Source organism: Mytilus galloprovincialis, chromosome 9, assembly GCF_965363235.1.
Source record: "Mytilus galloprovincialis chromosome 9, xbMytGall1.hap1.1, whole genome shotgun sequence".
NCBI lineage: Eukaryota > Metazoa > Mollusca > Bivalvia > Mytilida > Mytilidae > Mytilus > Mytilus galloprovincialis.
The window spans coordinates 75,298,449-75,313,732 of NC_134846.1; the positions used below are offsets into that span (position 1 = coordinate 75,298,449).

At 32.2% G+C, this 15,284-nt stretch overlaps 1 protein-coding gene across 3 annotated transcripts in view; it reads right to left on the reverse strand.

The window, feature by feature from the left end:
- LOC143045948 (short-chain dehydrogenase/reductase family 42E member 1-like) overlaps window positions 1-15,284 on the reverse strand; it is a 55,683-nt gene that overhangs the window by 39,946 nt on the left and 453 nt on the right. For all 3 annotated transcript variants that reach the window (XM_076218805.1, XM_076218804.1, XM_076218803.1), the window contains exons 2-3: window positions 13,305-13,472; window positions 11,733-11,828 (exon numbers count right to left, since the gene is read on the reverse strand). In XM_076218805.1, the coding sequence (XP_076074920.1) occupies window positions 11,733-11,828; window positions 13,305-13,466 (258 nt within the window). In that variant the 5' untranslated portion in view covers window positions 13,467-13,472. The remainder of the gene's footprint in view (window positions 1-11,732; window positions 11,829-13,304; window positions 13,473-15,284) is intronic.

A 15,284-nucleotide genomic window follows, 5' to 3' on the forward strand; every position in this document is an offset into this window, starting at 1 on the left:
ACTGTCACATAAACTTAACATGAATCATGAAAATAAGGTCAAGGTCAGTTGAACAATATGCCAGGCAGACATGTACAGCTAACAATGCTTCCATACAACAAACATGACAAATACAGTTGAGCCTATTGCTTATAGTTTAAGAAAATAGACCAAAACACAAAAACTTAACACTGAGCAATGAACCGTGAAAACCAGGTCAAGGTCAAATAAAACCTGCACGACTGACATATAGATCATAAAATATTTCCATACATCAAATATAGTTGACCTATGACATACATGACATATAGTATTAGATAAAAAGACCAAAACTCAAAAACTTAACTTTGACCACTGAACCATGAAAATGAGGTCAAGGTCAGATGACATCTGCCCGCTAGACATGTACACCTTACAATCATTCCATACAACAAATATAGTAAACCTATTGCATAAAGTATGAGAAAAACAGACCAAAACACAAAAACTTAACTATAACCACTGAACCATGAAAATGAGGTCAAGGTCAGATGACATCTGCCCGCTAGACATGTACACCTTACAATCATTCCATACAACAAATATAGTAAACCTATTGCATAAAGTATGAGAAAAACAGACCAAAACACAAAAACTTAACTATAACCACTGAACCATGAAAATGAGGTCAAGGTCAGATGACACCTGCCAGCTGGACATGTACACCTTACAATCATTCCATACAACAAATATAGTAAACCTATTGCATAAAGTATGAGAAAAACAGACCAAAACACAAAAACTTAACTATAACCACTGAACCATGAAAATGAGGTCAAGGTCAGATGACACCTGCCAGTTGGACATGTACACCTTACAGTCCTTCCATACACCGAATATACTAGACCTATTGCTTATAGTATCTGAGATATGGACTTGACCACCAAAACTTAACCTTGTTCACTGATCCATGAAATGAGGTCGAGGTCAAGTGAAAACTGTCTGACGGGCATGAGGACCTTGCAAGGTACGCACATACGAATTATAGTTATCCTATTAATTACAGTAAGAGAGAATTTAACATTACAAAAAATCTGAACTTTTTTTTCAAGTGGTCACTGAACCATGAAAATGAGGTCAAGGACAATGGACATGTGACTGACAGAAACTTCGTAACATGAGGCATCTATATACAAAATATGAAGCATCCAGGTCTTCCACCTTCTAAAATATATAGCTTTTAAGAAGTGAGCTAACACCGCCGCCGCCGTAGCCGCCGCCGCCGGCGCTGCCGGATCACTATCCCTATGTCGAGCTTTCTGCAACAAAAGTTGCAGGCTCGACAATAAAAAAAGAGAATATTGATTTTAATAGAATATAAAAGACTTAAATAAGTCAATTGGCAAATGCCTTCAGTGAACTTATTACACATCCCGGTGGGCTCCATATAAAAAGGGGGCGTTTCCACTATTCTTACCTACTCTATTTTGTAATGTCTACCTTTAAAATTTTGACAATTTTCATCAAGAAGTATTTTTCAGTCAGATTGTTTCTACTGTTTAAACCATTCAAAACTTTTCGAAAAATAAAATTATTAGCCAACCTTACCACCAACCCATTTTTTTTAATAACAGCAGAAACATGCTTTTTTTATAGGCCTTAGAAAAAGTGGATGTCTTGTGATGACTTAATTTTATAGATTGTCAACAGTTACTATCAAAAGAGCCTTAATAGTTTTTTAGAAACACTTGATACTGTAGGCATCAATAAATTCAGTATAAATGTCATGAATCGTACAGCATATGTTGATAATAACCTGACCATTGCACAAATATCATTTTCTGAAATACAATCACAATGATGCTTCAATGATCCAATTTCTAACAAAAGTCATTCAGATACCAACATTTCACTTTTCTATATTACATATTTATTGTTGGGATTCAATTTTCACTATTTTATTGCAACATAAAGATGAAGTTTGATTATTGTTATGAATTCAGAGGAAGTTCCCAGCTGACTTTAATTCAACTCTCATACAATTTTATATTTCAAGCTACAGTTACATCGAGTTAGAATATCAATTCTGTTTTTCAGTGTGTCATCTTCAAAAGAGAATTCAAACAATTATCTCATAAAATTTATTTTAGAATTCAAAACCTTCTTTTTTCCATGATTATTTTATTACCTTGATATTAATTGCAGACTTTCAGCATTTTATATCATCTAAGAGAATCAAAATGATACAAAATGATACAAATACACTGCAATAAATTTTACTGGTATAATTAGAGTTGTGTTTCTTTCAACACATTTATAATTGACTGCACACATTCCATACATCATGCTATTGACGTAATTCAATTATCTCCTCAAAGAAGAAAGAAATAACTACTAATACTTTATGTGTAATGCCATTAATCCTGTAGTATTTAAGTTACATAAAGATAAAACATAGAGATTGTTATCTTACTTCTAAATTGTTCCACCTATGCAGTAACTTAAAATAACTGAAGAGGATGTTAACCAGCTTTGACAGTCAAGTGAACAAATAATTCTTGAAAGTTTATTTTAGCATATGAAAAAACAAAAAGCAATTATTAAGGTGGTACCCAACACTTTCACTAAAATTAATTTGGCCCGTTTAATTTTTATAAAATTTTGTCAAAGTATTTACTTTTACCCTTTAACAAAAATATAAAAAATTCAAAAAGTTTTAACCAACCGTTTTGTCAGAAAAATTACACTGGTTATATAGCATTTTGACAAACACCTATTTTGATCATTGAGAAGCTTAATATTCCTTTTACAACACAATGTAATTAAAACATTTAGCTGACTTTACAGAGTTATCTCCCTGTAGTGTTAGGTACCACCTTAAAGTCTCAGGCTGTATGATTGATTGTTGGTGTTTTACCCCCCTTTCAGCATTATTGGCTTTTTGTGGCAGTCAGTTTTTATTGGTGGAGGAAGCTGGAGAGCCTGGAGATAACAGCTGACCATTTTGCAAAAAAAAAACCTGACGATAATAAATGGAGTAAAACACACCTGCCATTTGCGGGTTACAAACTCACAAGCTCAGTGTTGACAGACTACTGTATAATAGTTCAAATGTTGACCACATGGACACAAAGTCAGATTAGATGAACATGTAAAATATATTATAAAGTTTAAAGTCTCATTTATATTGTCAATTGAATTAAACTGTACATATGAAAACAAGGCAAGGTTTACAGAAAAAAAGTTTATATAGATACATGTATCATGTTTGACAATGCTAGATGATGTTGAGTAAGAATTTATGTTTAGACTAAAGGGGATTTAAATCTGTCCTTTGTATCAGGTTACATTGCCACCTCCAGAATATTGGTGTTTTATTATAATTGAAGTTGTTGGGTTGCTGTCTTACTGACATTTGTCTAACATGTCCTTTTATCATACTGATTTTAAATCACCCAGCTTTTAGGTAAATACATTTGTCAATTTTAGTGTACATTTTGTAGGGTGGACCTTAAATTCAGTCTTTCTTAATTAAGTTTTCCCAAGCAACTGAAAAATGCCCATTTGTAGTCTCAGTGGATGTAAGCCTTGGACTAGAACTATGCCCATTTACAGCCTCAATAACAATGGATGTAAGCCTTGGAGTAGAACTATGCCCATTTACAGCCTCAATGGATGTAAGCCTTGGACTAGAACTATGCCCATTTACAGCCTCAATGGATGAAAGCCTTGGACTAGTACTATGACCATTTACAGCCTCAATGGATGAAAGCCTTGGACTAAAACTATGGCTCAAAAAGTAGGAATAAATCTTTAGTTGCTGTAATTAAACTGAATTGGTATTTTTCACTGGATGTTAAAGTAATCATGAAACAATTATAAGAGATCCAGTTCTGTTTATGTATATCTCTATAAATATTATTGCTTTTTTACCATTAATTTTAATTAGAACCAAGGGCAATAAACAAGATTCACACCTGCCAAAACCCTCAGCACATAGATAATGGAAATAGAATCAACTATTCTTTCTTTTTCTTGTACAGATGGTGGTTGTTAAACTGTCCCATAAAATTTCATGTTAATACTTTGAAATGAGGAAAGCAATACTCCCAACTTTTGTAATTAGTATAATATATATGCGCTTGTCTTTTCTCATTTCAGTTGAATTGTTTAACACATACTAAGCTATAAAAGCATAGAAGGCAGTATACAATGATAACATATAAACTTAAATTCAGTAAATCTATCAGAGTTAACAGCTCTTATCCTTAGTTCTCAAAAAGGCTGCAGAAAAGAATGTTTTTCTTGCATATTTTCATTAGGAGGGTCGAAAAATTTGATAGTGGAATGTCTAAATAAACATATAAATTTTTCTAATCAAGTTAGTTTTTGTAAAATATTATATAACCAGATATAAAATCTTATGAAAAAAAGCAAACTGCATATAAATAGAGTGTTTAAGTTTTAGAACTGTTGTCTACCTATTTCACCTTTCTAATAATAACCAATCATTATTTGATTATTGTTAAGCAAATACAATGTAATTAAAAATATGATAATTCTAAAAGTGATTTTATATAAACCTATTTTGCTTCTATACAACATTCTGGAATGATTGTGTGCATTTATAAATATGATTTGGTTCAAAATGGTTCAAAATGAATAATGATTGCATAAAAATCTGCATACAAATATGTGTATCAGATTTAATAATGCAGGTCTTTTTTATTGCGATTCTCATCCAGTCACAATTTCCCTTATAAAAACCTAGCAATAATTTCTGAATTTACAGTATATAAAATTTGAAAGAGGTATTTACAGAATTTATGTTTAAATATTATGCCTCTTGTCAAACATACAAAGAACATTAAGTTTTCTACAAAGCAAAGAAGTACAACATTCTTTAATTGTAATAGCACAAATGTGTTAGCTGTGCCTCAGAATCACTAGATACCATAAACTACCCAGTGCAACAGTGAAGTAACATAACTGAAATGTGTTATTTCCATTGTTTCTTACATAATCATATTGCAGTCAAAATATATGTAGCGAAGCAGACTTATTACACCATGAAAATCTCCTATATTTACTGTCACAATAAACAAAACGCTGATTAATAAAACATTGCAGCAATTTACAAATTAAACAACAGAAAGTGAAACTAGCAAAAAACGTCTATAATGATCCAATTAGTTACAGAACAAGGAAGTGAATTATGACAGAAATTTGTGTTAAGTTCACAGGCACTCAGTGCAACATCAATGAAAAAACACAAATCTTGTCTTTAATTTGCCTGTTACTATTACAGACCATCAACAGTCTTAATTAGTTCTTGTATATGTTGGGTTAGGGTTCAGTGGATCAGTTTTTACCTCTTGTTTGGAACAATTAGACAAATTGTTACATTATTATAGCGAACCCTATGATAGTTTTCCATAGATTCACCTGCAAGTTACCTGTCGATTTAAACTTTTGGCAGTTCTATTGTCCCATCTAACAAATACAACAGGTATTGTTCTCTGTGTAGTTTATTCACTGGGACCTTTAAATTTCTTCTAGGAGAAATATATCACTCATTGATTAATTTACCTGAACAAAAAATTATCTGTTTTTTTATTGAAATACTTCTATAAATTCACATAAACTGTATGCAATATTGTATTTATTCAATATATCATTAATATATTTTCAATCTGTTCAATATAAAATCTGATTTAATAATAAAAAGTTTATTTTAGACACATTTTTTAGTATTTTCCAATGAATTTGAATGTTTTTTTTTGTTGTTAATTTATAGACTATGTTTATGAAGACCTTAATTTAAAAATAATAATATTCAAATTTTTATTTATCAAACACACAAAAATATTTATTGAATATTTGATCAGAAATCAACTTTTAATTTTTAAATCATTATTAATATTGAACACATTCAAAACAAGTTTTTGGTTTTGAATAAATACAACACCACATGCAGTTTTGTGAGTCCTTTCTTAGTATTGGTATAAGTATTTTTTCATCATTGACAGTTCAATTTTTTGTTCAGGTAAATTAATCAATGAGTGATATATTTCTCCTAGAAGAAATTTAAAGGTCCCAGTGAATAAACTACACAGAGAACAATACCTGTTGTATTTGTTAGATGGGACAATAGAACTGCCAAAAGTTTAAATCGACAGGTAACTTGCAGGTGAATCTATGGAAAACTATCATAGGGTTCGCTATAATAGATTCCTATGTTAACTCTGCATTTCTCACACCTGAAGCTAATAAAAACTCATTAAAGTATACCAAATATACAGAAATCCAATGTAAATTTAAAAAGGAGTCATAAAAGCTGACAAAATCAAAAGCTACCAACCACAGAACAAGATAAAAACAACTTTTCATATAAAGTAAATCATACAGCAAGTTTTAGAAGAGCTGTTGTACTTACAGTACTGGTTTATTTTTATGTTACCAACAATCAAAATTGTGTACAACAAGAGTGTTCAGTGAAATTACTATTGATTCGGATTATGTTAAAACTTTTAAAACATGCTTTACTACAGGTATCACATAAACCAATAAATGGGGAATGTGTCTATGGGAGACAGATCATGCCCCAATGCTTGCATATCATATAAAGTTATAAAGGAACATAACTGAAGAACCATAAAAAGAAGGCTACCCAAAATTTGTATTTGATCCGAGTTTTGTGGTAATAAGCATTGTGTACAAGGTTCATAATATTTGGTTGAGGTAAACTTAAGTTAGAGCAAATTCATCTTCCATTTATCAAGGGGTGCCATAATTCAAACTTGATCAGCATTTTTTGGTAATAAGCATTGTGTATAAGTTTCATAACATTTTGTAGCGAAAACAAAAAAATCTGTATCTTTTCAATTTGTTAAGGGCCTAACTCAAGAACAATTGAAGTGGCACTAATTCTAACTCCATGTGTGTTTTATGGTGAGTATAAGTTTCATAACATTTAGTTGAGGCAAACTAACGTTAACTAAAAATTCAACAATTTTTCCAAAAATTTTCCAGGATCATACCACTGTGATCATGTATGTATGATCATACAACTGTGATCATGTATGTATGACCATACCACTGTGATCATGTATGTATGATCATACCACTGTGATCATGTATGTATAGTCGTACCAGTGTAGTCATGTATGTATGAGCATACCACTGTGATCATGTATGTATGATCATACCACTGTGATCATGTATGTATGACCATACCACTGTGATCATGTATGTATAGCCAGACTATTTGCTGGATATTAAAATGAAGATTCAAGTCGGTATAAAGTTTAACAATTTAATAAACGATCCAACAAGAATATAAACGCTGTTACAATATTGAGTCCGGTGTTGACGGTTTAAGAACCTATCCAAAACTGAATATAAATTATTTTTAAGAAGTATATAAAACAGAATAATTTAGAAATACATGTAACAACGGATTAGGCAATTATTGTCCATTGTTCAGATAATCTGCTAAAACTGTCTTTGACACGTAGATACGAAGTCCATTATCGGATTAGTAGAAACATACATTTTAAACCAAAGATAATTGTGTGGGAATATTTAAGCTAAAAATGACAATTGAAAGATATAGTAATTAAAGTCAGAAAGATGATAGTCCAAATAATTAGCATGCTTTTCGTCCGGTCATATATGCCCCTCTCGTCCAGAATCACGTCCACGGGATTTGAATTTTCATAACTAATATCTTCTTCCACGGTATTGATAGTTACGCCTGTTTTGATGATAATTTCCTGAATTTGTTCGAGTGTTGTTTTTTAATTGTTCTAGTTCATGTTCGTAATTTTTGCAAATTGCCTTTAAATCAAGTTCACTTTTTCTAACTACATTGTACATTTCTGAAACATCACTACAATGTAATTTCCAATTTTCTTTTTCTTCTTTTATCTCAGTGATATAGTCTGTTATTTTGACGTATCCTTTCTCATATCTTTGTACGGTGTTCTCAAGTTCGATAATTTTAGCGTCTCGTATTTTAATTGTTTCTCGAAGCTTCCGAGTATTTTCTAGTTCTCTTGTCAATTCCATTAATGTAGACGTATGGATGAAATTTTCGTCTTCCAATTGGGTTTTCAAAGTTTCAATTTGGTCCCTTAGAAAACAATCACTATTGATAGTTGAAATGAAGACAGCATTCCCGGTTTTGTTAAACGGAAGTTCCTGAAGTGTCCGTTTTCGATCAAAATAATCTTGAAGTCTTTTAGAATCTCTTTTCTTTTTCTTAATTGATTTCTTATTGTTACAATTTTCCGTTTGTGTCGAAATTGAAACAGTTTTAAGTTCATTCTTATGAATTTTAACTCGGCCAACACGAGTGAAGCACTGTCGAGCAAAATGTCCTGGTTTTTGACATTTGAAGCATTTTGAATTTCTAGCGGCACACAAACTCTTGTTGGTATGTTGCTTTCCACATTTTCCACACATTCTGATAAACTCTCTTCTTTCTGGATTAACTCGATACGGCATATAATTCCACATCCATGCTGGTCTTAAGGAATATCCGTAATAATCCATTGTATTGATATTACTGTCCAAATATAGTTCGTCCGAAATATAATAATTCTGGGGTAAACTAGTCACTTGTCTGTAACTTGTCCTTGGGGAAATTTCGCTTGGCTGCGGAGGTTACGGAATCTTGTGTTGATCTATAAAAGATAACACTCAGGAGTCTCTAAACACCATGTATAGCCAGACTATTTGCTGGATATTAAAATGAAGATTCAAGTCGGTATAAAGTTTAACAATTTAATAAACGATCCAACAAGAATATAAACGCTGTTACAATATTGAGTCCGGTGTTGACGGTTTAAGAACCTATCCAAAACTGAATATAAATTATTTTTAAGAAGTATATAAAACAGAATAATTTAGAAATACATGTAACAACGGATTAGGCAATTATTGTCCATTGTTCAGATAATCTGCTAAAACTGTCTTTGACACGTAACTACGAAGTCCATTATCGGATTAGTAGAAACATACATTTTAAACCAAAGATAATTGTGTGGGAATATTTAAGCTAAAAATGACAATTGAAAGATATAGTAATTAAAGTCAGAAAGATGATAGTCCAAATAATTAGCATGCTTTTCGTCCGGTCATATATGTATGATCATACAACTGTGATTATGTATGAATGATAATACCACTGTGATCATGTATGTATGATCATACCACTGTGATCATGTATGTATGATCATACCATTGTGATTATGTATGTATGATCATACCATTGTGATCATGTATGTATGATCATACCACTGTGATCATGTATGTATGATCATACCACTGTGATTATGTATGAATGATAATACCACTGTGATCATGTATGTATGATCATACCACTGTGATCATGTATGTATGATCATACCATTGTGATCATGTATGTATGATCATACCACTGTGATCATGTACTTATAATCATACCACTGTGATCATGTATGTATGATTATACCACTGTGATCATGTATGTATGACCATACCACTGTGATCATGTATGTATGACCATATCACTGTGATCATGTATGTATGACCATACCACTGTGATCATGTATGTATGACCATACCACTGTGATCATGTTTGTATGATCATACAACTGTGATCATGCATGTATGATCATACCACTGTGATCGTGTATGTATGACCATACCACACTTATCATGTATGTATGGTCATACCACTGTGATCATGTATGTATGGTCGTACCACTGTGATCATGTATGTATGGTCGTACCACTGTGATCATGTATGTATGGTCGTACCACTGTGATCATGTATGTATGATCATACAACTGTGATCATGTATGTATGGTCGTACCACTGTGATCATGTATGTATGGTCATACCATTGTGATCATGTATGTATGACCATACCACTGTGATCATGTATGTATGATCATACCACTGTGATCATGTATGTATGACCATACCACTGTGATCATGTATGTATGATCATACCACTGTGATCATGTATATATGACCATACCACACTTATCATGTATGTATGACCATACCACTGTCATCATGTATGTATGATCATACCACTGTGATCATGTATATATGACCATACCACACTTATCATGTATGTATGATAATACCACTGTGATTGTGTATGTATGATCATACCACTGTGATCATGTATGTATGATCATTCCACTGTGATCATGTATGTATGATCATACCACTGAGATCATGTATGTATGATCATAGCACTGTAATCATGTGTGTATGACCATACCACTGTGATCATGTATGTATAATCATACCTTTGTGATCATGTATGTATGATAATGTATGTATGATTATACCACTGTGATCATGTATAAATTATCATACTGCTATGATCGTGTTTGTATGATAATAGCACTGGGATCATGTATGAACATACCTCTGTGACAATGTATTATTATACCACTTTGACAATGTATGATCATACCACTGTGATTGTGTATGTAGGATCATACCCCTCGGATCATGTATGTATGATCATACCACTGTGCATGATCATACTACTGTGATCATTAGTGTATGATCATACCACTCCCATGTGCCTTTGTGATCATACATTGTGACCTTGTATGTATGATCATACCATTGTGATCATGTATGTATGTTCATACCACTGTGGCGATGTATAATTATACCCCTTTGAGGATGTACAAATATACCACTGTGATCAAGCATGTAAAATGTGTGTTTTGAGTAATAAGAGTACATCACTATATATATATATATTAGTGTCATCTAAGACTCAGTAATAAGTACATCGAATATATTGACACTAATGTTTCTGTAGACAGAAAACAGGCATGATAATAAAAATATATCATAATCGAATGAACAACATTATTTGGTCTCTGGTGTGTAGTTGTCTAAGCTGCAATCATACCACATCTCATTATTTCATAATGTGAAACTGGGTTGTGTGATCTTGATCTTTAATGTGGCCAGTTACATGGTATTATATGTCTTATGCAATAAATCACAGATATCTTTTTCTTGCTAACAACTTTTCAGACATCTATCTTATTCTAAGACATATTAAAAATACACCTGCATGTTAGACTTTGTCATGAGTTTAACCCTTTCCACCATAGTAACACCTATTGACGCCACCCCTTTTCTCCAAAACGACGCCTTTTGACGCCTGTGTAGTGCCTCAGTTGAAAAGTATTGCCTTCAAAAATCTGTATTAGACTGAATAAAATTTGTATCTAATATAAAGAGGATATTCATGAGAACATCTGACTGGAATTTCATTGATGAAATATTTGTTTGCACTTGCTGATTTTTTTTTATTGAAAAAATCCTATGCGAATCAAGTATGTCAAAAAAAAAATGTCCATGGAGGAAAGGATTAAGGAATTCAAATTTAGGAGTCTATCTACCAAAATTAATAATGCATTACATTATTTGTAAAATACCTGCCACAATGTTTATTTACTAAGGCAGTTAGTTTTCTTGTTTGAATTGTTTTACATTGTCATTGCATGGCTTTTTATAGCTTACTATGCAGTATGGGTTTTGCTCATTGTTGAAAGCTGTACAGTGACCTATAGTTGTTAATTCTTTGTCATTTGGTCTCTTGTGGAGAGGTGTCTCATTGGCAATCATTCCACATCTTCTTTTTTATATTACCTGCAAATTTAATGTGACACCTTCAATTTAATTGCATGTTAGAATGATAATTGATTTGTTCCCTAAATATAAATAGCCAATGTTATAACCTAACCTGTTCTCTCCCTGACATCCCATATGACGCCATGTGGTATACACAGTTAACTCCCTTGAAGGACTCTTCAACTTCATCTAAATTTGTTATACTGCCCTACAATTTAAATTTTTAAAGTGTGTTATATGCATACCAACCAGCAGACATAACTTTACCACAAAAACAGTAAAAATTAACAAATGAGCATTGACTATGGGCTAAAAGACAGATGTCTCCTGCCAGTCTGACCTGTACACCTGGTCCAAGGACACAGTCATCGTCCTTTGGTTTTTGTTGTCTACAAATATAGTCCATAGTGTGAACAGTGTATAACTTGCATTTTTTATTTGATACACCTTCCCAATTTATTTCTTGATATTTAATGCATGAAATAGTAAGTAAGGGGATAAAATTACATGTTAAAAAAAATTTGGGTGCTGAATCTTTATGTTAAGTAGTGATTTGGTCCAGTTAAAAAAAGTAAAAAATTAATACGTCAGAAGCTGTCAAACTGAATTTTAGACCCCATTAACACAGAATTGTCAATATTTTGAGTTAGAGCTGGTAGAAGTTTCTAAAATTTTGATATTATTTGTCCCAAAAGTAGTACACTACACTGTAAAAATCTTTTTAAAAGATAGAGCAGGAGCGATTTGTTTAATTTGAATTTATTGTCTAAATAAAAATGCACTACGAAATAACTATGTTCTTGGGCCACCTTACAATCATTCCATATACATAATATAGTGGTCCTATTGATTATTGTATCTGAGAAATAGACCAATCCACAAAACCCTAACATTTTCCAATGAACCATGAAAAAAGGTCACAGTCAGATGAAAGTTGCCAGACAGACGTGAACTCCCGTTTCAGTTATACCATACATGAGGGTAGTAATGGGGGTACCTTCATGGCGAATAATGGTAAAAATTCTTGCCAAATGCCAATAACGATAATTTTTAGTGCATGACGATAAAAAGATCTCTCGATTTTGACGCATCACGTTAATTTTTCCCCAAAATGATGCTTACAATAGTTATTTGAGGCTTCTGAAGAATCATGAAAAAGGATATTTTGACGAAAAACAGTAAAATTTTAACCAATTTGACGTTAGCGGTACATGAAATGACTATTTGACGACTGACGGTTAAGGGCAATACTACCTCATACATCAAAGACACCTGGTCTTTTGCTTTCAATATCTGAGAAACAGAACAGTGACCATTGATTCATGAAATAAGTTCAAGGTCAGATGAAACCTACCAGTTGGTCATGTATGATGTTCACCATACACCAAATATAGTTGTCAGACTTTCAGAGAAATTGTTTCAAAGTAGGATACAATTTCGGTAAAAATATTAACTGTAACATGCAAAACTTTATTTTCCATTGTAATTTTTGTAATAACACACATAAGCTCTATATTTTTCATATCAAAATATATTTCTTGCAAATTGGTCTTTACAATTGTGTATGTCCTCATACTGATACCACTGCACGCATGCATGAGACATTCTATCAATATACAATATACCATGAAATGACAGGGCCTTTGCCACTGTTTCAAATTATTGTTCAAATATAAAATTGTACCTGAATAACAGTCATTCCATCTAATAATGGCCACTCAAGTTGAATTAGATCAAAAAGAATAACTTGATGGCCATTCTCTACAAGCTTCTTCCCCAGATGATAACCTGGGTATCCACAACCTCCTGTTACCAGGTGTACCTCCAAAGCACCTCTGGTCCGCATAATAATCTATGGTAGAACAAATCATATTTACGTTATTAATTACACTAAAATGGACATTTAACTGGAATGCATCATGTCAAATCTTTAAAAAATTCATTGTTGAATGCTACACAATGACCTACAGTGCTTGAATCCACATCATCTAGTCTAACATGTCTAATGTATATACAATCATACCACATATTTTATTAAGGTTAAATCTATTGCTGAATGTATAATATGGATTGTCTAGAAAACTTTACTAAACTAGTACAAAATTGAATAGTGTCACCTTATATGAAAGCAAGTAACTGTACATGTGAAAACAGCTGGTCTGAATTTTTATTACATGTTACTGCAACATAATCTATACAAATTTTTTAAAAAATAGGCTAAGTACTTTGGCTGCACAATTTTATCATGAAGACTGTGGATGTGATAGATCAATTTTGTTTTTAAAAAGTAAGCATTTTACAAATGCTGCATGTACCTGTCATTGAACAGCCTATTTTTGTACAATGTTGCAACAATAAGTGAGCAGTACTACAGATTTATATACTACACTGAACTGAAGGATGTGCCCTCCAACCATGGATACAGAATATTTAAAATCAAAGAGTGATATTTTACTTATGAATTTTCTGACAGTGAGATTCTAAAAGGTTGCCAGACCATTAGTTAGTAGAAAGTAAATACACATACATGAATTTGTATACCTACACAAACTAATATCAGTTTGACTGAAATTGTGCAAGAATGAAGAGTGGAGGTAATAGACTAAATTCTATGTCCGTGTCATTTTGGTCTTTTGTGGATAGTTGTCTCATTGGAAATCATACCACATCTTCTTTTTTATAAAAGATATATTATCCTGAAGAAGGACAATATTTAGACAAATATGGATATACTCTTGTAGGAAAATCATCCAGAATTGGTTTATTACTGCAAACAACGGGTGAGTTTTTTAAAAAGATATGAAAACTTGATATGGATTTGACAATTTTTAAATATGCCAGCTTGCTTCATTTTTGGAAACATGTCAGATAGTAGGATCCAAGTTCATATGTTCCTAAAAAGATGCAACCAAATAAAACAGACAAAAGATTACTTTCACATTGGTGATTTTCCCACATATTTCCAATGTACCAATTTGGTTATAAAGTTACTACATTTATTAACAGTATGACAGGATTGCTTTTCTTGAATAGTAAATTCTTAATCAGTGGTAGTTGAGCAAATGAAGTACTTCTTTACCTCATTTGGTTAAAGTGCTGCCTTGTAACACATAAGTCCCAGGTTGGAGTCCCTGAGGTGACAAAGTTAATTTGTAAAATGAATTTTGTTCTCCAATTACATTTGGTGCCTAACTTTTAAATACCCACAGTGATTAACAAGGATTTATGGTCAAGGTATGTGTTGTTATGTTCAGGTATGATTACTCCTCAGGACTGAGATGGGGGGTGTGACTTCGTGACGGAATTGCTACCTTGAATACTGTAAATTCAAAAATAATTGAGTGCATTTATTATTTTGATTTTAATTTTTGTGATATATATCATTTGTATATATGGGCTGTTTAATTCATATAAAAAAAATCAAAATGTGAGTTTAAATAATTGCGATCAAATCCCTGTCGTATTTTTTCGCAATAATAAAAACATTGTCATTTATATTTATGAATTACAGTAGTAGATACTTATAGTCAATCATAAGCAGTTGAGCTAGTGAAGCTTTACTGCTTCAAAAATAGCCCAGTCAATGAAAGTAAGAATTGTTTGCTCAAGTACTGCAGTAGCTCATTGACCTCTGACCAACTTGTCTAGTTAATCTCATTCATGA